The sequence below is a fragment of the Ursus arctos genome, unplaced genomic scaffold (genome assembly GCF_023065955.2).
Source record: "Ursus arctos isolate Adak ecotype North America unplaced genomic scaffold, UrsArc2.0 scaffold_26, whole genome shotgun sequence".
Lineage (NCBI taxonomy): Eukaryota > Metazoa > Chordata > Mammalia > Carnivora > Ursidae > Ursus > Ursus arctos.
Genome location: NW_026622941.1, coordinates 1970307 through 1997827, shown reverse-complemented (window position 1 = coordinate 1997827; position 27521 = coordinate 1970307). Strand labels below are relative to the sequence as shown.

General features: G+C 45.0%; 1 protein-coding gene across 1 annotated transcript in view; it reads right to left on the bottom strand.

Annotated features, from left to right (window-relative positions):
- CACNA2D4 (calcium voltage-gated channel auxiliary subunit alpha2delta 4) overlaps positions 1–26685 on the bottom strand; it is a 109480-nt gene extending 82795 nt beyond the window's left edge. The window contains exons 1-9 of the mRNA XM_026502817.4: positions 26510–26685; positions 23277–23358; positions 21350–21466; positions 14815–14874; positions 13280–13442; positions 12803–12934; positions 3767–3827; positions 2956–3106; positions 747–821 (exon numbers count right to left, since the gene is read on the bottom strand). Of these exons, the coding sequence (XP_026358602.2) occupies positions 747–821; positions 2956–3106; positions 3767–3827; positions 12803–12934; positions 13280–13442; positions 14815–14874; positions 21350–21466; positions 23277–23358; positions 26510–26685 (1017 nt within the window). The remainder of the gene's footprint in view (positions 1–746; positions 822–2955; positions 3107–3766; positions 3828–12802; positions 12935–13279; positions 13443–14814; positions 14875–21349; positions 21467–23276; positions 23359–26509) is intronic.
- Between the last annotated feature and the right edge of the window lie 836 nt (positions 26686–27521).

Sequence of the window (27521 nt, the reverse complement as noted above, 5' to 3'; positions counted from 1 at the left end):
TTCTCAAATGCCCCCAAGATAAACTGGGAGAGTCTAAGTGGCTGGGTGCAAACACAGCCCCACTACTGGAAGGAAATGCCAAGTGTGAGCCCCTCCAGAAGAGGGAGACAGTCCAGGCAGACCTGCTGGGAACCACTGTCCAGGTTCCCAGGTCCCCAGCACCTTCTGCACCCAGCCCAATGCAAACCAATGGTGAACACTTCACAAGAGAAACCATGGAGGCCACTAGGGGCTCCAGGGTCCAACCTGAGGCCCAGGATGCAAGAAGCAGCCAAACTCAAATTCCCCAGTCACAGGAAGAAGGATCCGTCACATGAAAACTTTTCCTTTTAAAAAAAGTTGCCTGTCCTCCTTGCCTTTGAGAAGGATTCAATCCAATGTATTTGAACTTCTCTTCCTTTTGGGGAAGCTCCTTATGACTGATATAGTAGAAAGGCCCACAGAGGAGGCAAAGAGGGAAACTGAGTCTTAGATAATCACAGAGTGAAAAAGCAGTCCTGGATAAGTGAGATCTCCCTTGGATGGGAGGTCTATCTTTGCTCACTACTTGCTCCAATAGACAGGCAGCATATTTATGAAGCCATTTCTTGGGTGTATTTACATAGGTGACTGCTTTGCCCTCTTTCCAAGTGCTATGGGAATAAGTAAAGGGGGCCATTAGGCAGTCTGTACAGTTGACTGCCCGCCATCCTAAGCAAAGCAGGGACTCAGAAGCATCAGGCCCTCACCTGATGGTGGACACTCACCTCACGATTGTCTCGATCCGCCTGGACAAGGATCCCTTTAAAACAAGGCTCGATGTAATGGATATAGTCACTGTACTGCAGTTGCAAAGGGCAGAGGGGACAGGAGAACAGAGGGTCAGTTTGGAAGGTCAGGGCCTAGTGATAAATCTCAGGCAACTCACAGGTTACCTAGGCACCATGTATAATATTATTTTGGGGTACCCTATGCTTCTGGCAGTTCTTCTGAGTAGAGAGAAGTCAGTACAGAGAACAATGGGGCCTTAACTCCAAAAATTCTCCCTCAAATCCTGGTCTTGGGCCATTTGCTCAGGTGGCTGGCTGAGTGATGTCCATTTCCCAGAATACACAGAGAACTTAAAAGTACTGAGAGAATCCCTTTGGTCTTCATCCCTAGGACTAGACAAAGGGCCTTCCACGAGAATCCCAGAGCCTTCCATGAGCAGGCCCCTCCCCAGGGCTTGGGTCTGGGGATTAGGAACTGTGTTCTTTTGCCCTTTGCCTTGCACTTATGATGAAGATCTTGTAGCTATCAACAGGGAGTGGGAAGGGGAAAAGATGAATTATTACTGCCCTCCTTTTCTAATTCACTCCACTTCCTTACAGTTAAAATTCAAATCTTCAAGATGTCTTTAATCTACTTCTGTTTATGTATTTTATATTATTTTTTTAAAGATTTTAATTATTTATTTGACAGAGAGAGAGACAGCCAGTGAGAGAGGGAACACAAGCAGGGGGAGTGGGAGAGGAAGAAGCAGGCTCCCAGTGAAGCAGGGAGCCCGATGCGAGGCTCGATCCCAGGACCCTGGGATCACACCCTGGGCCGAAGGCAGATGCTTAACGACTGAGCCACCCAGGCGCCCCTCTACTTCTGTTTAAATAAGAGAGGGAGGGGTGCCTGGGTAGCTCAGTCTGTTGAGCAGCCCTCTCTTGATTTCAGCTCAGGTCATGGTCTCAAGGTCATGGTATCAAGCCTGCATCAGGCTCTGCCCTCAGCAGGGAGTCTGCTTGTCTCTCTCTCTCTCTCAAATAAATAAATACAATCTTAAAAAAATAAATAAGAGAGGGAGAGAAAGGGAGATGATGGTGACACCGTGGCAGGAGTGCATGCAGGTTCTAGGGCAAATGCTGGGGTGTTCTGGGGGAACAGTGGGAGCAAATGCTCCCCCTACCTCTCCTCCCCAGACAGCAGGAGAAGGGTTGGGAGAGAGGTGATGCAGGCTCTGTGGGAGGAACAGGAGCACTCTCCCACTCTCCTGGAGGGCTGGACATGATCTCGTAGCTGTCCTGTCACTGTTGCAGGTCATGACCAGAGATGGAAAGGTTGTGGACACGGGGAGGGTGGGGTTCAGGAGTGGTGTAGGTGGGTAAATGATGCAGGCCTCAGGGGAGCAGTTCAGGGATGAGGGAAGCCCTTCTCACACCCTGGGATGAACACTTTGAAGTTAGATCATTTTGCCTTGGTATTCCTTTACTAGATACATAAATCCCACCGAAGACAAGAATTTTCTGCAATGTGACAAGCTGGTAGGAGAAAGTTTTGGATCAGGTGACCTTCAAAATGATGCCCCCAAGGTGGCAGTCAACTCTGCCTCCTTGGAGGGCTGAGCTGGCCTGCTCTTTCATTGCATTCCTGACTTGTATCTTCCCATTTCCTTCTGCTTCATCTCTCTTCTTCATTACTTTTCTAGGGCAGGGCAGTGAAAGCAGGACCAAGGTTTGCTGGTCCCTTTTTAGGCCCCCACTACCTATGTTCCCCTTCTCCTGATGCATCTGGATTTGGGTGGGATGGAAAAAGTGGGAGGACCAGAAATGCTGTAAAAAGCAAGAGCCTGGGGCACACTCATCCTAAGCACAAAGAAGAGTCTGTTCCAGTGATGGGTACCAGTCAAGAGCACATGGATGGGGGTAAATTAGGTATTTGCTCATGGCCAGTGCCTCTTAATTTTTATCCTCAGACTCATCTGAGAAATTGATGAAATCTATGGAATCAAAAAATGGATGCATACATTTTACACCTAATTTCAGAAACTCTGTGGACCTTTTGAAGCCCATCCTGGTCCAACCTTAGGTTAGAAGCCCCAGCTTCAGAGGAGAGAATCATTATACGGTATGAAGCATCAAGTGATTGTAAGTATAGGTCATTCTAGTGCAGGCAGAGGAAAGGCTTCTCCCCAGGGAGAGCTATTCTGGAGCAGAAAGCCACATTTACCGCGATGATGTTAACAAAGTCGTTCTCCCCCAGAGTGTCCAGGATGGTGGAGATGGTGTGCTTGGCAATAGTCATCCGCAACCCCTTCATGCTGCCACTCGTATCCACCACAATCACTATGTCCTTGGGAGAAGTAGCAGCTTGTATGTACCTTTACCAGAAAGAAAGCACAGGCCAACGATGGGAACACTAAAGCCAGAGCAGCCACCCAACTGAATCTCTAGTTATTTCTATTCAGATTCTGGCTCAAGTGTGCCTAAAGTTCTGGTCAATGCTTCATCAATGCCAGGTTTTATCATGTCCCATATACACTCAGCATAGTTCTAAAACCATTTAGGGGTCAACAGCTGGGAATGTGCACATCTAATGAGCCTGTCAGGTGGGAGAAAGGTTAAGCCCTTGTGGTAACCCTTATCCTCTTTATTTTGGACCAGCTGGTGTCTGGAGGGGCAGGCAGCAGGGAGGGAGACAGCTGGATTCCACCCTCAGATTTTGTTGAAATCTGTGAGAGAAGGGGTGTGGAGGAAGAGGAGAGTTTGGCAGAGGGTTGATTTAGAGACAGCTCAATGTCCTGTGAGGAGGTTTGGGGTGGGAAAGACAAATGTGATGAGTCCTGGAGAAAGGGCAGCTGCAGAGACAGGGAGGAATGCAGCCGGCAACTTTTCCTGTTCTTTTGTTGGGTTAAGGTTCTACACACTTGAGGCCCTGGGCTGATGGTGGGGGTGGGGCAGGGACCAGAGGAGAACTAGGCAGAACCTAAAGATTATAGGAGAGATGCCAGCACCAGAAACCTTTCCCCTGGAACTCTTACCAGCCACGATTTCTGCAGTCAAAAGCAATGACTCCATTCTCATCAGGTGTCCATTTGATACCTGGGGAAATAAAGGCTGGTTCTTTCACCAGCTCAATAAAGCTGCTTCAGAGCACTGGTTGGGTGATGATGTCCAGTTTGGCCATCCCCAGTGCAGGGACAGCAGTGGACCTGGGCAGCAGGGCATGGGACCTACAAATCGAGGCAGCAGGCAAGGTGGAAGGCCAGCTTATGGAGGGACACCTACCACCCACACTGCCCAGATCCAGACCTAGACCCAGAGTTGGGGTTACTTTCATAGGTAGGACCCCCAAATGTGATGCCTGAGATTCTTGTGACTGAACCTCACATCAAGTTGTAGAAGGGGAAGCTTGAAGAGGTGTGACTTTTAACACCCACCACCATCAGCAAAGCATGGACAGAGTGGTAAACAGCCAGGTGCTCAGCTCTCTAGCCCACCTGCTTCTATTCAGCGTAACTAAGCTCGTTGGAAGAAGTGATGTGGTTGTAAGACTGTAAGCGCCTTGAAGTCAAGGATTCCCGGTACCTAGCAATGTCTGACACAGCACCTAGCAGAGTGGATGCACAATAAATGTTGCATGAATGAAGAAATGAATGAGTGAGTATGAAAGATCTTGCCTTGAGCACTAGCAGAGTGCCGGGATCGATTTTGTCTTACTCATCTGTTCAGAAACTTGGGTAAATGCACACAGAGCCCAGATAACACTGACGTGATCCACGATGGAATGTCTGTTGAAAGATTTAACAATTGGGAATAGTGGGTTCAAAATAAGGAGATGAAAAATAAATGGTGAAATTGTAGTAGGTTATGTTTGGGCTAGAAAAAATAATAATGGCAGTATCATGAATGTCTGGGAGCTCATCCTGTCCCACAGCAGTTAAACTTCAGATGAGATGCACACTTTGAGGCATTGCTGGGCTCTCAAACGTAGGAGATATTTTCAGGGGTCATGGCCCCCAAACCAGACAAATGAAAGCAGAGTTCTAAGAGTGAGGGGCAGAGGCCAAGGCAGCCAGGAGCCCTGGAAGGAAGAAACGGAACCAGAGCATGGTGGGAGCTTGAGTAACAATGGCTCTGATGTAGATCTGCAGGCAGCTGGGAGAAGTAGGGTCTTCCAAAGGCCATACTCCTATAGCAGCACGGCTGTGGGCAATCTGATCCTTGGAACAGTAATGAGGAGGGGGAACTGAGTCTGAGGTCTTGGCTCTGAACCAAAACCTTAGAAGAGCGTTTTAGTGGTCCTGGTAGGGGGACCTTCAACTCCAAGAAGAGACAGAAGTGGTCCTCTGGAGGGGAAGCTTGACTCTTGAAGTGGCATGGCCTCACAGGCAAAGATTACCAAATACATGAGAGACAGGCAGTGTGAGTGAGAGGCAGCAGAAGCAAGGACTATCAGATATAGCCTCCCAAGGATTACAGGTGTTTGAATTACCAAATACAAGGTATAGGTTAGCTACGTTCGAGAAATCACCAGGAAGAATATGTAACAAGAAGTGATTAGGAACAAAGAAACAGCCTTAAGAATATGGAACATTTAAAAATGAAAAAAAATATTTAAGTTGAAAAAATGGATAATGGATTATTCACAGGTAAAGAGAAAATGCATGCATTTGAAGGATTCACCCAGAGGGTAGAGTGAAAAGGTATAATGCATGTCTGGCTGGAGGTGTGAGAAGAGATAAAGGAGAGCATGAGGAAGGACAATGGTCACAGAGCTGGTGTTAGCATGCTCTAGGACTGGGGAACAGTCCCAATCCACAGACCTAGGAAGCTCAGTGTATCCCAAGCAGGAAAAACAAAATATCCACATGTGGACACACAGTAGTGAAACTGCACAACACCGAAGGCAAATAAATGAATAAATAAATAACTACCTTGAAAGCAGTCAGAAAAAAGCTAGCATACTTACAAAGGAACAGCAGTTAAACTGATAGCAGATCTTTGTAACATTAATGGAAGCCAGAAGACAGTGGAAACACAGTTTTAAGGTGTTGAGAGAAAATAATTGCTAATTTAGAAATGCATTCCCAGCAAAAACAATCATTAAAGAATACAACAGTGTTGATAGAAAACAACAGTGTTGTTTGCTGAAATCTGCTTGGGGGTTTCTAGTTCCTCTGTGCTGTTATTTATTGCAAACCATTTCTCAGGGGTGTGTCATTAAACGCAGGCTTAGTCACTCCCCAAACAAAAGGACTTCGCCTTTTCTGTTTAAATGAAATGACAACAGGAAACGATTTATGTAACTCATAAAAAAAAAGATGAATTTAAAAACAAAACAAAACAAAAAAGAGGATAAAATAAAACATTTGTAGATAAACAAAGCTGGAGCAGTTTACCACCCAGAGACCTACTGGAAAGGAACTTCTGGAAGATTTACTTCAAGAAGGAAAATGATCTTGGAAAGACAGCTTGAGATGCATGAAGGAATCGTGGGCAGATAAAATAGTAAACAAAGGGTTAATTCCAGATAAGCAATGTTTGTCTCATGTAATAGTAATAATATCTAATTTGTGGGAATAAAAAAAGGGAAATGTTAGATAACAATGGAATGGAAGTCAAGGTGGGAGGAAGAAATCTAAGTGCAAGAGTCCGAAAGCCCTTTTGTGACTGGAAGGAGAGTAAAGATATTATTTGATTTTAATATCTTGTGTTAGTATGCCTGATTAAATTGCAGGGGTAATTCCTAAAAATAAAGCCAGAAGGATAAGTTTCAAACTGATAGAAAAATAAAGAAGTAATGAGGGAAGGGGATATTTATCAAAAATTTAATCATTGAAAAAGACAAAAAAGGAGAAAGAGGAAACATAAAAATAGAAGAACAAGTGAAAATTTAACAAATCATACAATAACATGTTCAAATATATCGATACAATAAATGTAAATGTGTTTAACTTGCCAGCCAGTAAAAGAGATTGTCAGTTTGGATAAAAACTGAAAAGCTATGAGCTATTTTCAAGAGATAGGACTAAAACAAAACAACATGGAAGTTTGGAAGTAAAAGGAGGCAAAAAATATATATCACCCAAATACTAACCAAGAACTGGTATCACTCTATGGATATCAGACAAAATAGACTTACAACAGAAAGTGTCAATGGGACTAATGAAGGTCAAACAGCAAAGATAGAGAAATCAGCAAAAATATAGAAAATTTAAACAATACAATTAACAAGCTTGATCTAACAACATATGCAGAATTTTTCATCTAACAATTAGAGCACACATATTCTTCTCAAGCACACATGGAATATTTATAAAACTTGATGACATACTTGATGGCATCTCAACTAATTTCACATAATCAGTACCACACATGCCAGGTTCTCTGACGGCAAATAAACTGAATTTATAATGAAAAGATAAATATAATTGGATATATTTGGAAATTTTAAAACACACTTTTAAACAACTAAAAGATCAAAGAAGAAATCACAGGGAAATTAAAAAATGTTTAGAAGCAAATGATAATTTAAACACTATCATGACACCGAAAACTCAGGCAATAACTTCTATGTATCAGAGGACATAATCAATAGAGTGAAAAGAACCATAGAATGGGAGAAAATATTTGCAAATTATTTACTTGATAAGAGGTTAATTTCCACCAAACATAAAGAACTACAACTCAAGAACAACAAAAGCAAACAACCGAATTCAAAAATAGGCAGAGGACTTGAACAGACATTTCTCCAAAGAAGATATATAAATGGCCAATAAGCATAAGAGAAGATGCTCAACATCCCTACTCATTAGAAAAACGCAAATCAAAACTATGTCAAGATACCACTCACATTCGTTAAGATGTGAGTAAAAAAAATTTTGTTTTACATAACAAGGATGGGGAGGAATTGGAACCCTTGTGCACTTGGTGAAAATATAAAATGGTATAGTTACTATGGAAAACAGTGTGGCAGTTGCTTCAAAAATTAAAAATAGAATTGCTATATGACCCGGGAATTCCACTTCTCAGGAATAAGTGAAAGCGGGGTCTCAAGGAGTTATTTGTACATCCCTGTTCATAGTAACGTTATTCACAATAGCTGAAATGTAGAAGCAACTCAAGTGTCCATCCGCAGACAACAAATAAACAAAATGTGATCTACCATACAAGGAAATATTATTCAGTCTTATAAAGGGTGGAGATTCTGACACAGGCTGCAACATGGATGAATCTGGAGGACATTACAATAAGTTAAATAAGCCAGTCATAAAAAGACAAATATTGTAGGATTCCTCTTCTAAAAGATACTTAGAGCAGTCAAATTCATAGAGATAGAAAGTAGATGGTGGTTGCTGGAGGCTGGAAGGAAAAAGGGAATGGTTAGTCATTTTTTAAACTGGTACAGAGTTCCAACTTTGCAAGATAAAAAGAGTTCTGGAGCTGGAGGGTGATGATTGTTGCACAACAACATCAATGTAGTTAATGCCACTGAACCAGACACTTAAAGGTGGTTAGGATGGACTAGAACAAATAATACTAAAATTTGTATGGAACCGCAAAAGACCCGAATAGCCAAAGCAATCTTGGGAAAGAACAGAGCTGGAGGAATCACGCTCCCTGATTTCAAATTATACTACAAAGCTGTAGTAATCGAATCAGTACGCTATGGCATAAAACAGACATACAGATCAATGGAACAGGACAGAGAGCCCAGAAATAAATCTACAATTATATGTTCAATTAATCTACAACAAAGGAAGCAAGAACATGACAATGGGAAAGACAGTCTCTTCAGTAAATGGTGCTGGGAAAACTGGACAGCTACATGCAAAAGAATGAAACTAGACCACTTTCTTACACCATACAAAAAGATAAACTCAAAATAAATTAAATACCTAAATGTAAGACCTGAAACCATAAAATTCTTAGAAGAAAACATAGTCACTAAGCTCTTTGACATCAGTCTTAACAATATGTTTTTGGACAGACAAGGTAACAAAAGCAAAAATAAAATGGGGTACATCAAACTAAAAAAATTTTGCAGTGAAGGAATCAATCAACAAAATAAAAGGCAACCTACTGAATGGAAGAAGATATTTACAAATGATATATGCAAGAAGGAGTTGATATTCAAAATATCAATATAAAAAAACTCATACAACTCAACAACAAAAAAGCAAACAACTTGATTAAAAAATGGGCAGAGGACCCAAACAGACATTTTTCTAAAGAAGATGTGCAGATGGCCAACTGACACATGAGAAGATACTCAGCATCACTCATCATCAGGGAAATGCAAATCAAGCCACAGTGAGATACCACCTCACACCTGTCAGAATGGCTATTATCAAAAAGACAAGAAATAACAAGTGCTGGCAAGAATGAGGAGAAAAGGTAACCCTCGTGCACTGTTGATAGAAATGTAAATTGGTGCTATCCCTATGGAAAACAGTACAGTGGTTCCTAAAAAAATTAAAAATAGAACTGCCACACAATCTAGCAATTCCACTTCTGGATATTTATTTGAAGAAAATAAAATCACTAATTGGAAAAGATATAGGCCCTATGTTTCCTGCAGCACTAACACAATAGCCAAGACATGGAAGTGACCTAAGTATTCATTGGTAGATAAGTGGATAAAAAAGATGTGAGATATATATGTATGTATATGTGTGTGTGTGTGTGTGTATATATATATGTATATACATATACATGTATACACACACACTGGAATATTGCTCAGCTGTAAAAAGAATGTAAAAAGAATGAAATCTTGCCATTTGCAATGACACGGATGGAGCTAGAGAATATTATGCTAAGTGAAATAAGTCAGACAAAAACAAATACCATATGTGTGGAATCTAAAAAGCTAATGAGCAAACAAAACAAAACAGAAACAGACTCATAGATACAGAGAACAAACTGGTGGTTGCCAGAGGCGAGGGGCTTAGGAAATGGGCAAAGGAGGTGAAGGGGTTTAAGAGATATAAACTTCTCGTTATAAAATAAATAAGTCACAGGTATGTAATGTACAACATAGGGAATATAGTCAATAATATTGTAATAACTGTATAGTCACAAAGGGTAACAAGCTTTCGAGGTGATCATTTCATAATGTATAAAAAAATAGAATCATTATGTTGTATGCCTAAAACTAATATAATATGTATATCAATTATAATTCCATTTTAAAAGTTAGGGCGACAAATTTTATGTTATATGTATTTTACCATAATTTAAAAATTGTAAAAACCACTACTAATCACACCTTGTGAGATGTGGCAAAAATGGAGCTTCTAGGGCTAAGGTCTCGCCATAAATGCTTACTTTAGAAACAAAGAAAGGTCAAAAATTAAAGCTAAGTGTCCAATGTAATAAGCTAGAAAGAAGAACAGCAGATAGATCCAAGGAAAGGGAGCAGAGGAGATAAGGTTAGAAGTGAAACAGACGACACAGAGAACAAAGAAGCAATAGAGAGCAGTCCAGGGAGACGAAAGATGATTCCTGAGAAAGACTAACAAAACAGAGAACCCCGTGGTGGAACGATAAAGAAAACATGAGTAATACTATAAATAAAAAGGGGAAATAATTATAGATACAGCACAGATTAAAAAGATAATAGAATAATAGCTTCCTGGAAATAGTTTTGAAAACTCAGACCAAATGGATGGAATCTTAGAAAAAGTATTTTACCAAATTAAGAAGGAACAGAAAGCCTTACTAGTCCCACAAGTATTTAATATATTGAAGTGGTAATTTGAAATCTTCCCTTAAAGAAAACATTAGGCCTATATGGTTTTATAGATGAATCCTAACAAGCTTTGAAGGACAACATCACTCTAACTTACTTAAATATTTCCAAAAACCAGAAAAAGAGGGGACACTTCCCAGTTTATTCTATAAAGCTAGATTTATAAACTTTGAAAACCAGACAAAGACAGTGACAGAAAAAGAAATTTCAGGACCATTTCACTCATGGGTGCAAAAAATCCTGAACAAGATACTAGTAAATTAAATCTAGCAATGCATAAAAGACTAATTTGCTATGATCAAGTTAGGTTTTCATAAAAACGTAAAAACAGGTTAACATTAGACAGAAGGCGTAATAAGCATTTTGCAGAAGAAGAAAAACAACAACAAATGACACATGAAGAAAGAGACGCTCAGCTTCACAAGCGATGGAGCAAACCAAGTCAGACCACAGTGAAATACCATTTTGTACTAAAGTGCTATTAACAAAAATCGTTAACGGTTCACCACACCCAGGGCTTGAGAAAATGTGAATCAACAGAAACTCTTATTCATGGCTGATGAGAATATAATTGGTGCAAGCATTTTGGAAAACAATTTTGCACTTTCTTGTTATAGCTGAACGGTCACATATCTTAGGACCTAGCAATTCCATCCCTAGATACATGTCCAAGAGAAGCTCTTATAATATGTCTCAGGACACATGCATAAGAAATGCTCATGGCAACCCTGTTCTTAAAAGTAAAAAAACAAAAACAAAACAGAGAAGAAAAACAAAAAACCACGAACAACCCAGACAGGATAAGGAGGATGAATAAACTGATATATTGGCCCCCGAGAATATGATACAGGAACAAAATCGACAAAGTACAGATATATGTGACAACCCAGATGAATGTTGCTAATATAATATTGAATGAAAAAGCAAGCTCTGGAAGTCTATACATAAAACCACTTTAATACATTTCAAAAATGAGCAAAACAATGTATTTTTAAGCAGATGTGTGTGTGTTTGTAAATAAGAGATAAGACTAAATAACTAAGCAGACAGCCAAAAAATTCAGAAGGAGGGGTAAGTTCGAAGTGCAGGATAGCTGTTAGGGGAGGGTGAGACTGGGGGGAATTGGGAGGCCAAGGGCAGATCAGAGGAGGAACATATTAAGTAGACAGAGGTTTGGTAACATTCTAGTTTTTGCATTGGTGATGTACATACAAGCATTCATTATATTATAAACAAAATAAAAAATAAAATAAATAGAAATAGGCCTGCGTGGACTCATGGTGACAACGTACCATGATCAAGGATTATGGCCAACCCACTACTGTCCACCTGAGGGCTGACATGTATCTATGAATGTGGGTGCAGGTGTGAGAAATTGCCCCCTCATTTGCAGACTGATGGGCCATAACCAGACTGTGTTGTTTGCACACAAGTTGATGTCTCTGGAAGCCCTGATGTGGCAGAAATATTTGCAGGAATTCTACCTTGGAGAAGACTTGAGGGACATGTGATTTGTCTGTAAGCATTTGAAGGGCTATTACATGGAAGAGGAATGAGCTTGCTCATTGAGGCTCCAGAGAACAGGAAAAAAAACCAGTGACTGGGTGTGGATTTGGGCAGAGACAGAAGGGCAAGCTAACAAAGGGAACTCTATGGGCTCTAAGATCCCTGTGGACTCCTGCAGAGGAGCTGGCTTTTCCAGCCTGGGGACACGGAGCGGTCCTTTAGGATTTTTCTGCTTTCCTGTCTCAGAAAAACATGGCAACTCAAGACTTCTCAGACAGTGTGCTAAAATATAAAAATGGGTTGGAGTAAAAGGCAAGCCTTGTGGTAGATGTTTCTGTTTTCTATTTTTATTGACGGACAAAGGAGCTTTCCCCATGCCACCCATTAAGTTGGCCACTAATCACATACTAACCTGTGACACTTTCTACATTGTTATTGAGCACTTCAAGTGAGTATGCTCCATTTCTCTAATTAGATGTAAACGTCTTAAGAGTAAGACTTGTTTTATCTTACTTTGCATTTTCCATAGTGCTTTTCATGGGACAAGAGTTTAATGTGGGCATTTTGGGACTGGTTACCATGGTGTTTGATGGTTTCATTCATTCATTCATTCATTCATTCATTCATCAACAGATATTGATTGTAAATGTGCTTATCATATTGTGAAGAGTGTCAAAATGTGGGTTGGAGATGCTTTTGAATGGGGGGATCCATTCACTGGGGGTCTGAGTGCAAAGGTCCGTCTTCAATGCCTCTATTACCTTACTCCCAGAAAAGGCCAGAAGACCACGCAGATGTCTCCCGAAGTCCCTACCTGGATAGATCCTGAAGAATCCAGTGGAGCTGCCAAAATATTGCCAGGTCAATGTCGGGTCTCTCTGGAAGTTCTCCACAAACACAGGATTCAAGGCTTCAGACATGTAGACTCCATTTAAAATGTCTGGGTCTAAAGGATGAGATTATAGAAGGAACTGCCAGGGAAACGAAACCAGAAGCAATGGTGACCAGTTCCTCACCCACTGAGCACACACAGCCTGCAGTGATGCTATTCACAGTTGCCTGCTACCTCACACTGGAAGAGCCACACTCACACCCCCCAATCCAGGAACACGGAGCTTTCTCCCAGCCCAGACTTGTGTAGGATCCTCTTCCTTGTACTCCTCAGTCAAGGAGGTTGGAGACTCAGTTTGCACGCTGCCTGGCTTCTCAGGAGAATGGAGGCACCGCATTAAAACTCAGAGCTACAGGCTGTTCAGAGGGAGTGCCGGGTCAGGGGTGGGATGGGAGCTACCTTTGTTGTACACGTTGGTGGGCAGCTGCACGTTGCTGATGGAGGTGTTCACCATCAGGTTGCTGAAGTGCGTGTTGGACTCGAGGATAAACTCAGCCCCCAGCTCCACATAATTGCCGTTCTCATCCCTCTCGTTGATCAGGACAGAGTTGTAATAGTCAAACTAGGGGCGGACAGACATGAGCAGGACAGACAGTGTGGACACAAGAGACCCACAGTGTGAGAGAGAGAAGAAGAAATGGTGCAGGTCAGAGGACTCAGACGTGAGAGATGGGGTCAGACAGACTGACAGCATCCTTATCAGCAACATCCGTGGACAATTTAGGCAGTAATCTGCATCACTCATACAGACAATACATATCCAGATATTGGAGTGCATGGTTGATCCACTTGGTTTTTGATGTAAATTTCTAGATTATTGCTCCAGTTCCCCACTCTGTTGAGCATGTATGGGTATGACCTGATCAGAGCCAGAGATAGGCAGCCAGAGATCCAAGGTGAGGTAAAGACAGAGGCAGCCTCATGGGTACCACCAGTGTTTTTCCAGTGTGGAGAGGCTCCAAGGGACCTAGACGGTGGGTCCTAAGAGGCGAGGCTTCTCTCTTTAAGAAACAGCCTGCAACCCGGGCTGGAGGCAGGGCCTGTGGCCCCGGTGCCCTGCTGAGAAGTGTTGGGGGGTTCACTTGGATTCCCACACTTAGAGCCATAATCTGAGCCACAATCAGACCCTCTTCCCCATTCCCTCCATACCACCTGGTTCAGATCTTGAACAGCCCCCTCAGGACACCCTACATCCCACCCCATACCACAACACTGCTGACGGCAAGGGCTTTCTAAAGCACAGATCCATCTGTGTCTCTCCTCTGCCCAAACCCTTCAATATGTGCCCTTCTGGGCTGAATTGAGGTCAGATTCCTATCTCTCCGTAGTCACTTTCTACTTCACCATCCCCTGGACATACAGAGCTGACCATTCACAATTTCCTCAATTTTGTGTCTTCCTATTTCAGTGTCTCTTCTTTTCCCTCAGCTTCTCCATGCCTTTTCTGTTCAAATCCCCCTCAGCCTGAGGCCAGCCCTAATGCCATCCTTTCTGCAGGACTGTCTGAGCCTCCGCCCCTCCCCTTCTGTATTCTTGTAACTGTTTACTAACTCTCATGGGCTTGTTACACGCCTTATGCTAGAGTATTTGGTCTATGAGATTCTTGACTTTTTAATCTTTGCAGAAGTTAGCACATTGTGGTTGGGCAATAAATGTTTATGGAATGGGTGGATTACCACTCTGTCCCCTGTCCGCCAAGTCTTGATAGTTACTTCTCCTACCTGATCCATAAATCTCTTCTCAAAAGACCAGCATTTCAGAATCAAACTACTGTAGGCTCATACAAATCCTGTGCACATTAAAAGGCAGGGCGGGACCTCCCACCTTCCCCCACTCTCTGTATCTTGTACACAGCTGACCCTGGCTCTTGGTGGGGGTTGGGCCATTAGTCATTATACCCTCCCAGCAGCAGCTCTGGGAGCAGAAGGACTCACCACCAGAGACTCATTGAATTCATGGTTCAGGTCAGCCTCCTCAGCAGCCTCTACCAGATTCTGTAGGACGGGAACACAAAGGGAGAATGAATGGGCAAAACAAGGCCAGCAGGTCTTCAATAATTTCCGTTTCTAAGAATATACCCAAGAGAACTGAAAAGAGGTACTCAAACACTAACTTGTGCACAATTGTTTTAGAAGCACTACTCACAATGGCCAAAAGGTAAACGCTATTACTCAGTGAAAGAAGCCAGTCTGAAAAGGCTACATCCTGCACTCCAACTACATGACATTCTAGAAAAGGCAAAACTATGGAAACAGTACAGAGATCAGTGGTAGCCAGAGGTCTGTGGGGAGGGAGGGATGAATAGGCAGAAAACAGAGGATGTTTTAGGGCAATGAGACTCCTCTGTATGATCTATAATGGTAGATGCATGTGTCAAACCATGAATGTACCATGCCAAGAGTGAGCCCTCATGTAAACCATGGACTTTGGCTGATAATGATGTGATAAGGTAGGTTCATCAATTATAACAAATGTACCACTCTGGTGGGAAGTGCTGATAGCTGGGGAGACTGTGTATTTGTGGGGCAGGGGTATATGGGAACTCTGTACTTTCTTCAGAATTTTGCAGTGAAACTAAAACTGTTTTAAAGAATAAAATCTATTAAGGTGTGTGCGTGGGTATATACCTATATTCACGTATGTATCTGTTGTAACATATACATACAAATATATATATATTCAGGAGTCGAAAGGTAGAAACAACCCAAATGTTCATCAACAGATGAACATCCCAACAAAATGTGGAATACCCATAAAATGGAGCATTTTTTCAGCCATAAAAATAACTGGAGTTCTGATATATGTTAAGACATTGATGAAGTGAAAGACCCAGATATAAAAGGTTACATATTATATAATTCCACTTTTGTGAAATATCCAGAATGGAAAATCCATTGACAGAAAGATTACCGGAGCCAGAGGGGTGAAGTAAGAGTGACTGCTTAATGAGTTCAGGGTTTCTGTTCGGGGATGACAAAAAGTTCTGGAATTAGACAGTGATGATAGTTGCATGGATTGTATCTAACATCACTGAATTATGCACTTTAAAATGGTTAAAATGGTAACTTTTATATTTATTTTATTTTTAGAGAGAGAGAAAGCACACGAGAGCATGAGCAGGGGAGGAGGGGCAGAAGGAGCAGGAGAGAGAATCTTAAGCAGGCTCCACATACAGCATGGAGCTTGATCTCACAACCCTGAGATCATTACCTGAGCTGAAACCAAGAGTCGGATGCCTAACTGAGCCGCCCAGGTGCCCCAATGGTAACTTTTATACTATGTGTATTTACCACAAGGGAAAAAAAAAAAAAGGATGCCAGCATTCCAGAGCATCATGGGAAGTAACGAAATTAAAGGAGACACAGATAATAGATCCTTTTTCATGGATTGGAAGAAATGATATTGTTAAAATGTCCATATTATCCAAAGTGATCTATAAATTCAATGCAATCCCTATCAAAATCCCAACGTCATTCTTTACAGAAATAGAAAAAACTACCGTAAAATTCATATGGAACCACAGATGACCTTGAGTAGCCAAAACGATCTTGGGCAAGAAGAACAAAGCTGGCGGCATCACACTTTCTGATTTCAAAATATATTACAAGGCTACAATAATCAAAGCAGTTGGTATTGGCATAAAAACAGACATATAGACAAATAGAACAGAATAGATCCCAGAAATAAATCCATACATTTACAATCAACTGATCTTTAAGGTGTTAAGTACACACAATGGCAAAAAAAAAAAAGTCTCTTCAATAAATGGTGTGGGAAAACTAAATATTTACATGCAGAAGAATTAAATTGGACCCTTATCACACACCAAATATGAAAATCAACTCAAAATAAATTAAAGACCTAAATATAAGACCTGAAATTATAAAATTACTAGAAGAAAGCATAGAGAAAAAATCTTCTTACACTGGTCTTTTTGGGAGGCATATGACACCAAAAACACAGACAACAAAACAAAAATAGGAATGGGATTGTGTCACCCATTTTTTAAAAAAGATTTTATTTATTTATTTGTCAGAGAGAGAGAGAGCAAGAGAGAGAAAGAGCATGAGCAGGGGGAGGGGCAGAGGGAGAGGAAGAAACAAACACTTCACTGAGCAGGGAGCCTGATGCGGAACTCAATCCCAGGACCCTGGGGTCACAACCTAGGCTGAAGGCATACAGTTACCCACCTGAGCCACCCAGGCTCCCGTATCACCCATTTCTATTTTTGCTTTTGTTGTCTGTATCAAACCAGAAAGCTTCTGTACAGCAAAGGAAACAGTCAACAGAGTGAACCTACAGTCAGAAAAACTGGAGAGCTACATGCAAAAGAATGAAATTGGACCACTTCCTTACACTGTACATGAAAATAAACTCAAAATGGATTAAAGACCTGAATGTGGGACATGAAACTATAAAATTCCTAGAAGAAAACACAGGGAGTAATTTTTTGGCCATTGACCATAGAAACATTTTTCTAGATACGTCTCTTCTGGCAAGTGAAACAAAAGCAAAATTGAACTACTGGGACTATAGCAAAATAAAAGGCTTTTGCACGTGAAATAAACCATCAAAAAAAAAAAAAGGCAACCTACTGAATGGGAGAAGATATCTGCAAATGATATATCTGATAAGGTGTTAATATCCAAAATATACAAAGAATTTATACAATGCAACAGAAAACCCCCCAAATAATCCAATTAAAAAATGGGCAGAAGAACTGAATAGACATTTCTCCAAAGAAGACATCTGGATGGCCAACAGACATATGAAAAGATGCTCAACATCACTAATCATCAGGGAAATGCAGACTAAAAACAAAATGAGATATCGCTTAACACCTGACAGAATGACTAAACTCAAAAACACAAGAAATAACAAGCGTTGGTGAGGATATAGAGAAAGACGTACCCTCGTGCACTGCTGGTGGGAATGCAAACTGGTGCAGCCACTGTGGAAAATAGTATGGAGGTTCCTCAAAAAATTAAAAATAGAACTACCATATGACCCAGTAATTCTACTACCCAAAGAAAAGAAAAACACTAATTCAAAAAGATATATGCACCAGCGTTATTGTAGCGTTACTTAAAATAGCCAAGATATAGAAGCAACTCATTTGTCCATTGATAGATGAATGGATAAAGATGTGGTATATATAATGGAATATAAATATAAAATATAAAAAAGAATGAAATCTTGCCATTTGCAACAACATGGACAGGCCTAGGGGCTGTAATGCCAAGTGAAATAAGTCAGAGAAAGACAAATACCATATGATTCCGCTCATATGTGGAATTTCAGAAACAAACAAACAAAGAAAAGGAGACCAACCAAAAAACAGACTTCTAACTATAGAGAACAAACTGGTGGTCACCAGATGGGAGGGGTGGGGGCAATGGGTGAAAGGGATTAAGAGTACACTTATTGGGGCGCCTGGGTGGCACAGCAGTTAAGCGTCTGCCTTCGGCTCAGGACGTGATCCCGGAGTTATGGGATCGAGCCCCACATCAGGATCCTCTGCAATGAGCCTGCTTCTTCCTCTCCCACTCCCCCTGCTTGTGTTCCCCCTCTCGCTGGCTGTCTCTATCTCTGTCGAATAAATAAATAAAATCTTAAAAAAAAAAAAGAGTACACTTATCATGATGAGTACTGAGTAATGTAAAAAAAAAAAAAAAAAAGTGAAAGGACCTGAATAGACATTCTCCAAAGAAGGCATACAAATGACCAATGACAGATATATAAAAAGGTGCTCAACTTCACAAATCATCAGGAAATGCAAATCAAAACCACAAATGAGGTATCACCTCACACCTACTAGAAGGCTATTACTGGAAAGACGTAAGATAACAAGTGTTGGTGAAGATGTGGAGAAAAAGGAACACTTGCATTGTTGGTGGGAATGTAAGTTGAGACCACAATATGGGAAACAGCATGAAGTGTCCCCCAAAACTTAAAATAGACCTATCCTACGATCCAGCAATCCCATTTCTGAGTATATATCCAAAGGAATGAAATCAGAATCTCAAAAAGATAGCCTGTGCTCCCATGCTCACTGAAGCATTATTCACAAGAGCCAATATAGGAAAACAACCTAAATGTTAGTCGACAGTCAAACAGATAAAAAAGATGTGAGAGATATACAGATATACATGTGTGAGTGTTATTCAGCCTTAAAAGAAAACCCTGCTGCTTGTAACAACATAAATGAACCTGAAAGACAGTATAGGAAGTGAAATAAGCCAGATGCAGAAAGAAATATTGCATAATGTCACTTACATGTGCAATCTAAACTAGTCAAACTCATAGAAATAGGGAGTAAGATGGTGGTTACCAGGGCTGGTGAGGGAGGGTGAACTGGGGAGATGTTGGTCAAGCGGTACAAAGTTTCAGTTATGCCAGATAAATAAGTTGTAGAGAACTGATGTACAATAATGTGACTTTAGCTGACGGTATTGTATTGTGTTCTTGAAATTTGCTAAGAAATTTGCTTGGGTGCTCTCATCACACATACAAGAATAAATAAAGGCAGAAAGGAAGGAAGGAGAAGAGGAAAGAAGACGGGAAGGAAAAGGTAAGTGTGTGAAGTGATGGATGTTGATTGGTTGGTTGAGGTGGTTGAGGTGAGTATTTCATAATGTACACGTCTATCAGGTCATCAGGTTGCACACCTTAAATATATATAATTTTTTGACTGTCAGTTATACCACAATAAGTCTGGGGAGGGGAAAGGACTTGAGCTCCTATTCTGACTTTGAAGGGGGCAAGCCACTAAGCCTACCTGGGTCTCTATCCATACAACTGTATATTAGGTAAAATAATCCAAGCTCCAAACCCTAGGATGTGAGGAAGAAATTCCACAGGGCAAAGAAAATTTTAATGCTACTTTGCAGGAAATTTCCCCATGGACTCCCCTGTAGAAGGGCCCGTGACTGAGCGCCCCCCCCCCCCCACAGAACACCCAGCTGGGAGCAGGGCCTGGTGCTTGGAGATCCGCAGAGCAAGCACTCTTTCGGCTGGTTTTCCTCAGTTGGAGCTGTGGGAAAGAGTGCAACTGAAGCCCCAGAGAGCCCAGGGCCCTGGCCTCTGGGAGTGTGCCAGGATTACTTTTGTTCTAGGACCACAGTGACCAGCACCCGAAGTGGTGCATTTCTGCATCCCAATGTTTGTGTCCAGAGAGGTGCTTTATTCATTTTTTATTTTTTATTTTTTTAAGATTTTATTTATTTGAGAGAGAGAGTGAGTGTGCACAAGCAGGGGGAGGGGCAGATGGAGAAGCAGACTCCCTGCTGAGGAAGGAGCCCGATGCAGGACTTGATTCCAGGACTCTGGGATCATGATCCGAGCCGAAGGCAGATGCTTAACTAACTGAGCCACCCAGGTGCCCCCAGAGAAGTGTTTTAAACAGCATTGCAGATAGAAGGAGGTAGCATTACTACCCGTGTTGGTTGAATGTGAGATCAATGTCCTCCTGGTAGTCCAGGATGGGCTCTCCAGTCTCCAAGTTATCTTCTTTGATGCTACAATCCCTCTCCCCTAAACTGTAGAAAAGAGGCTTCACATTGTAACTTGTGGGAAAGAAGGCCCCAGAAACTCTGACATTGATGCTTCCCAGAAAGTAGGTTTTGATGGGGAGGTGGGGAGCCAGGCAGGCACACTGGTCAGGCTGCAGCTTGCTCTCTCCCCAACCCCTGCTCTCAGCCTCCCCTGCACAATCTACCATCTTAGCTCCATCTCCTCTTTCCTTGTTTTCCTGGTTCCCCCAAGGGAGTCCTTTTGGGGATAAGACTAGTCTTGGATGGCCAGATTTCTGGCTGGGTGGGGCAGGAATTGTGTCTCCCCACCCAGCCAGGTCCCCAAAGATATTGGGGTAGGCCCTTTATGCTTGGTGGATGGACAGTGTGGGAATCACCTGAGCACAAGGCCCAGCACTATAAGTACCTCTGCTGCCTGGGTGGCCCTCAGAACACGTGGGTGCCATGAAGGGTGGGTTGATATGCAGAAGAGGAGAACATGGAGGGAGGAGTAGGGGAAGGAGAAAAAGGGAGAGGAGATGAGGGAGCTTGCTTCTCGAGCTCATCATCCAGCTATATTCCCTTCTGCCCACCAGCCATCCCTCCACCCATTCACTGAGCTGGTGACCCCTAAAGCCCTTACTCTGTACTTGCTCCGTGCCCGTCTCTGAATATGAGGTTGTGATGCAGAATCCCTCTTAACACTACAGGTTAATCCTACTGTATTGGATGTGGTTCCCTCAGGCAGAGCTCAAGTTCCAGCCCCCACCTCTCTTCCCTTGACTCTCAACATTTTCTCCTTTACAAGGATTTTTTGGCTCATGGGGATATACGGCAGACACTATAAGGTAGGAAGAGGATGGTGTGGGAAAGAGGATGCAGGGCTACAACACTGAGGGACATTCTGGTGTCGTGGGGGTGGAGCGAAACCCCCCACAAGTCATAGAACCTAGAGTACCTTGACAGCCTCTACTTTCCTGCGGAGCATGGCTTCCATGTCCTCTGAGAACTTCCTCACCAGCTCTAAGCCATCCACCTCCGAGATACTCAGACTGGGCTCCACATCCTTGTATTTCTGTGCGGGGGAAGTGGGAGAGATGGGCACCTGTAGTCTTGTACATGATTACGGGCGGCCTCCATCCTCTCAACTAGTGCATTCACACCTGTGAAGTCTTGTTGACTCCACGAGAGGCAAGGACAGGCCCTCCCCTTCTGGTATAATCTCCCCCACTAACATTAATAGCTGCCTCTTATCAAAGTTCTCTCTGTTCCAGGAACTCTGGACACGTTGTGGTTAATATCCTTCAAAGGGAGTAGACTGAGGCTCAGAGAGGTCAACAAACTTGACCAAGGTCACACAGCCAGTGAATGGAGGAAGATTTCCATCTTCTTTATGCAGGCATGCTGCCTCCCTGGAGCTGCTCACAGGGACTACAAGAAAATCAGTTAATCTTTCCTGATGCCCCGTGGTATCAGTGTGCCCCTTCTCACAACCGTCTGAACTGGAATTCTCCCTGCCTGGGCGGAGTTCAGCGGCAGCTACAAGTATTCATGCTGCCGGAGGAACTGGAGAACCTGGGAGAGTTAAGAGAGCTGGGTTCAAGTGCACTCTCTGGCCTGCAGGAGGTATCTCTCACCTAGTGTGTGTCATTAATGTCTAAGGACCCCATTTGGCAACCTAGTGGCCATGTGACCTCAGGCGAGTTACTCAGTTTCCTGATCTATAAGATGTGATATGTGCATGGCTTTAGAGCACGCTCTAGAATGCTTTTACCCCAAACGGCCACGTCAATATTACTGTATCTGCCTCGCCCGGGATTGGAGGGCACAAATGAGAAAATCAAAAGACCTGGTGCTTTGCTGGGTGGAAGCTCCACGTGAGTGGAAGTGGGTCCGAGCTGTCATTGGTACAGCGGCCTGCAGGGGGCGGGGAGAGGGAGCCGCCCGTCCTGGCCCCGCCCACTCCCTCCGGCCCCGCCCAGCGGCCTTCGGAAGAGGCTGCAGTGTGGCCACGCGCGGGCATAAAAGCCTGAGATTTGCTCTTAGCAACATTTAGAAAATGGCGAAGATCGTACTCCATGAAGTTGTGGTGAGAATTAAATCGTGAATATAAAGCTCTTAGCAAATGGTAATAGAGAATGGCAGGCCATTATTAAAACGGGTCTGGGAGTTTAAGTATCAGAGAAAATGAGGTTGTTTATAAGCCAGTAAGAGGACAGGCACGCTGTCAATCTGCAGTAAAGCAATTAATAAATAAAGGCGAGGGGGGAGCTGGTGCACTGTCCCGTCCATCAGGCCTCGCTTCCTGCCCGGGAGCCAGGCGTGGGCTAGACCTCAGCTAGGGCCCCATGTGGGCACACTCCAGTGCGAGGCGTGGCTGTAGGTTCTGAGAACTGAGGTCAGGGAAGCTCTCCCTTGCAGAGGGCCACAGGCCCGCTCATCTGCTTCCACTGCCCAAGCAGCCCCTGCAGGGCGCTTACCCCTTTCTCGGTCCTCCCCATCCCCGCCTACAGGGGTCAAGGCTGTACCCCACTCTGCTCATAGCTGCTCCCTCTCCCTTTTATTCTTCACAGAAGCCCCCAAATAGATCTCGTGCCCATCTGATTCCCTCCTGGCATCTGCCTCTGGGGGATCTGAGCTGACCCTCTGCTCTTGGCCACTCCACCATACTGCCCCCATGACTTGCTCTGTGACTTGGGCAAATCATTACTTCCCTGGGCCTCAGTTTCCCCATCTGAAAATGAGGAGAATGGATTAGATGATCTTTAGGACCCCTTACAGCATGGACATTTGGGGATTAGAAGGCTCTGCTTCTCCACCAGGAGGAAGTCCCTGGCTGACTGCCCTCCCACCACCCTGCGAGCTCCCTGGAGGGGCTTGCTGACCTTCTGCAGCAGGAGAGAGCCTGAGTACTTGGTCACGGTGTTATACAGGTCCCGGCCGAAGGCGTCTGCCCACAGCTTCACTCTGCCGGGCAATGAAAGTACGTGTGTGTTCACACGCACACACATACATACACACACACACACACATAGAAAACAACTGTGTACACACACAGACACCCACCGATACACACACAAGACACATAATATGTAAAGTTTTGCACGTACACACATGGGTGCACATACACACCGATCTGTACCTAGAAACACACACAAGGAGCTACCACCCCTCCTGGTTGGGGCAGGAAACCAAGAGGGCCCTTTGGGGGCTCAGCAGCTGCCCTGAGGGGGCAGGGTGGACGAGCTGGGAAGCACAGCCTGACCCCAAGCCCCCAAGGGTTCTGATTTGTGAGTGGAGAATGGAGAGGAGAGAAGGGGAAGAGGCTGTGGACAGGCCCAGGCCAGGGTGGGGAGGACTCTGAGGACGGAAACAGGAACTGCTTGGCACCACTGTAGCTTCTCAATGGGCCGTGCCCTCCAGTGTGCCCTGCTCAAGGTCACTACCGGCCACCAAATCCTCTGTTGAAACTTCAGAGGGAACATGAGGCTGCGCAGAGGAAGAGTCTCTGAGCGCTTCTGCAGAGGCAAGAGCAGGCCAGGCAGGGAGGGCAGGAGGCCTCCTGGAGAAGCCCTGACCTCTCATCCATCCCTGGAAGTGCACCAAGCTCCCGACCCCTGGGCAGCCTAGTGGCATCCTGTGGTGAGACACAGGACCTCATCTGAGCATCTCCGGGTGGTGCAAAATGAGCTTGTCCACATGACCCTGTCAAGGTTGCATTCATGCAGTCACTCAGACGATCATTATTGAGGTCCTACTATGTGCTGGCCATTGCGCACAGTGCTGGAGCCACATGGTAGTGCTCACCTTTGTAAAACCCTCAGTGAGAGGGACACCCTCCACATACGGAGAGCATAATACATGTGTGAAGGTGAAGGCGTGCCAACAAAGCTCTGGGAAGGGTAGTGGTGGTGCCAGGAGGCTTCTTGGGACAAGTGGGATCTGAGTTCAGTGTTAGAAGTTTGGGAGAGTTTAACCTGCCAAAGAGATTTGGAAGAGATTTCTAGGTAGAGATTATAGAAGAGCTTGGAAGAGTCAAAAATGACTTCAGGTTTCGAGCTTGGGCGGTTGAGCTGATGGTGGTATTGAATAAAATTAAGAATATCAGGAAGATCGGGAGGAGCAAGTCGGGGAGGGTAGGTGATGAGTGTCGCTTGTGATATGTAGAATGTGAGATTCTTTCCTGTTGCAGGGCTCCTGAGTGCCATAGGGCAGGTGGTGCACTGCACAACTCCGAAAGGCACCAATTGCATTGTATCTTGAAAGACACATGCTTGAATTTAAAACCTCACATGATCTTCAGGAAGAGCGGTCCATAGGCAATGTGTATGTGAGTCTAAGAAGCAGAGGCAGGGCTGAGAGGGTCGTTAGCACACAGGTGGCAGTTGAAATTCTGAGGGTAGAGGCGCTCTCTCAAGGAGAGTGTGTAGCATGAGAAGAGCTGTGAGTGGATGACAAACCCTGGGGGACACCAACAATCTCAGGGGCAGGCAGAGGGAAAGAATTGCTTGAGGAGGAGAGAAGGTTCATTCAGGTGCCCAAGGAGACCCAGAAGGGCTCATCGTCATGGAAGTTGATGCATGGAGATTCAAGAAAAAGGGAGTCCAGGAAGAGGAGGCCGGGAATGTCTGGTGGATTGGGCAGGGAGGAAACCTTTGGGGATCTTGGTGGGAACAGATTTGGGAGGACAGTAGGAGCCTGGCGGGGGGTGGAAGCTGAGGGCTGAGTGAGAAGGGAGGGCATGGCTTGATGTGAGGGAGATGTAGTGTCACTGGGGTGCCCAACACTGAGAAGGGGATTCAGCAGGGGAGAGAGGAGGGCTGGTGTCAAGGGCCTGGCGGAGTTCTGGCTCCAAGGGAGAGAGCGGGTGCGGATGCAGGCAGGTCTGAGGGCCAGTCATCTCGGCCAGCTGTCGAGGTTTCTACGCAGATGGTCCGGTCTGCGGTTCTCCACAGCCAAGACCTGGATTCCAGCCACCTTGACTCAGCACTCAGCCTATCCCGGAGTTCTCCTTTTACTATTAGTTGGTGTGTGTTCTGGGGATGGAGAATTAGTCTCAACATCTTCCTCAGCACCAGATGGTCGTGTAGCCCAGCAGTGGGGGAAGCGCGGGTCAAGCTGACTTGAGTTTAAATCCTGGCACTTCCCTTTACCGCCTGCGTGAACGTGGGGAGCTCGCCTAACCTCTCCGACCTTGTTCCCTCGACTGCACGGCACCGTGCCCGGCTGGGACCCAGTAGAGGCTCTACAGCCCAGTGTAAACAACGCTGCTGAAATCCGCCTCCCACAAAGCTACGCACAACACGTGTTGTTCGGCATCCCGGTCCCTGCTTCTGTTCAGACACGAGGTTGGCAGCTGGCTCTGGTAGGCTGACTCTCCTGCTGGGCCTGGGTATGGACTGAGCGAACTGCCCCCTGTGGTCTAGACTGCTCCTCTCCCCACGTATCTTGGCTACTTCTGTAATAGGACCCCCAGAGCAAAGGACTGAAAAACAGACCCTCCCAGCAAGGAAGCTTTATCCCAAAGTGTAAATGACCGATAGATTCTTTCCTGGAGCTGGTCTGAGTGGCAGGATGCAGAAGGGGGCCTGGAAGGAGGCAGGAAGGGAAGACGAAGACGAAGTCCAATTTTACTCAGCTCCTGGCTACATGAGCCATTTTGTCGGTTTAGAACTGCTTTACTCTTTCAGAGTGTCAAACCACAAATTTCCTCACCAATCCTTAGGGAGCTGTGGTATCATTTTGAGCCAGCACAGCCCCCCCCCCTCCCAGTGGCCTAATTGCAGCCATTATCCTGGAAGGAGCATCCCTCTGGCCTGCAGGTGCTTGAGCCGCTGCTTGCCATCCTGAGGCGTGAGGGCCCTCATGATCACTTCTGCCTGAAACCGGCAGGGTGTCCGGGAGCGGCAGGTGGGGCTCCAGAATGGGAGTCTGGTGGGAAGAGGGGAGGGAGAGGGACAGTGGGCAGTGCAAGCCCCCACGGGAGAGCCAGAGGGAGCCTGAGGGAGGCCAGAGGTCAGGGGTAGGAGGGTGGGCAGAGGATTGAGGTCTCCAAGGGGAAGGAAGGGAGGACAGGGCCAGAGGATTCTATGGGGCGGGGGCTGAACCTGATGCTTACGTGTCCAGAGGAATCTTGGTCTGCCCGCCTGTGGGGGATAGGGAGGTGCTGGAGAGCAGCAGGCACAGCAGGACTGTGGTCTTCTGCAGGGAGGCCCCAGCCACTGGCCACAGGCAGCAGGGCCTCCTGTGGTGGGGGGCGTTGGTGTCGACGTAGAACCTGGGGAGTCCTGGCATGGTGTCTCTGCGGGGCTCAGGGTGAAGGGACAGAGAGAAGAGAGTGGCCTCCGACTGCCAGCTCTGTCTGCCTGTCACCCAGATCCTTGGGACGTCCCCAGGCCTTCTGCCTTCTGAGTCTGGGGTCCCCCAGCTTTCAGTCTTGTCTTGCTACAGTGCTTGGTGGGGCAGGGGCTTCTCTCTGCCCTGCAGAGAACAGTGCACAGAGGAGCCACCCCACCTGACCAGCAGGCTCCGGGAGGGGGCTGATGGTCTCCGGGGGGGGTGGTTATGACAAAACGTTAATCCGCTGGCCTCTCCTCTAATCCCCTGCCTGACAGCAGGGAGGAGGCGGTGGCACAAGTGACCTCAGCAGGATTACCCTGATTCCAGAAGGCAGGGCTCAGTTCATTCCATTTGGGGTCAGAGCACAACCTCATACTTTAAAGAGGCAGAGCTCTTCCTGTAGACTTGTTCCTTCTGGACCCAGGGGGCAGGGGGTGCTGCAACTCTGGTCCAAGAATGACAGGGGACGTTTGTCCAGTGCTCTGACATACCAAGAGATGTCGCAAATTGGTGTTTTAAACCTGAGAGCCATCCTGGGAGGTCAGTGTCGTCATCCCTGTTTTCAGGGGGCCCCTGAGGCACAGGGAGTCTTGGGGACCGAGTTGGGACTCTTGTCTCCAAGCCTGCTGCCTTTTGATGAAGCCGTCGATAATGTCAGCATCCTGTGGTCTCCACGTCCCCCACGTGCTCCTGGTTCGAGGCTAGGGGCCATGTTTGCTGGGCAGCTGAGGAAGCCTCAGGGCCCCACCCTGAAGGGGCAGCACAGTCCTCTGCCCAAGTGTTTCTGTACT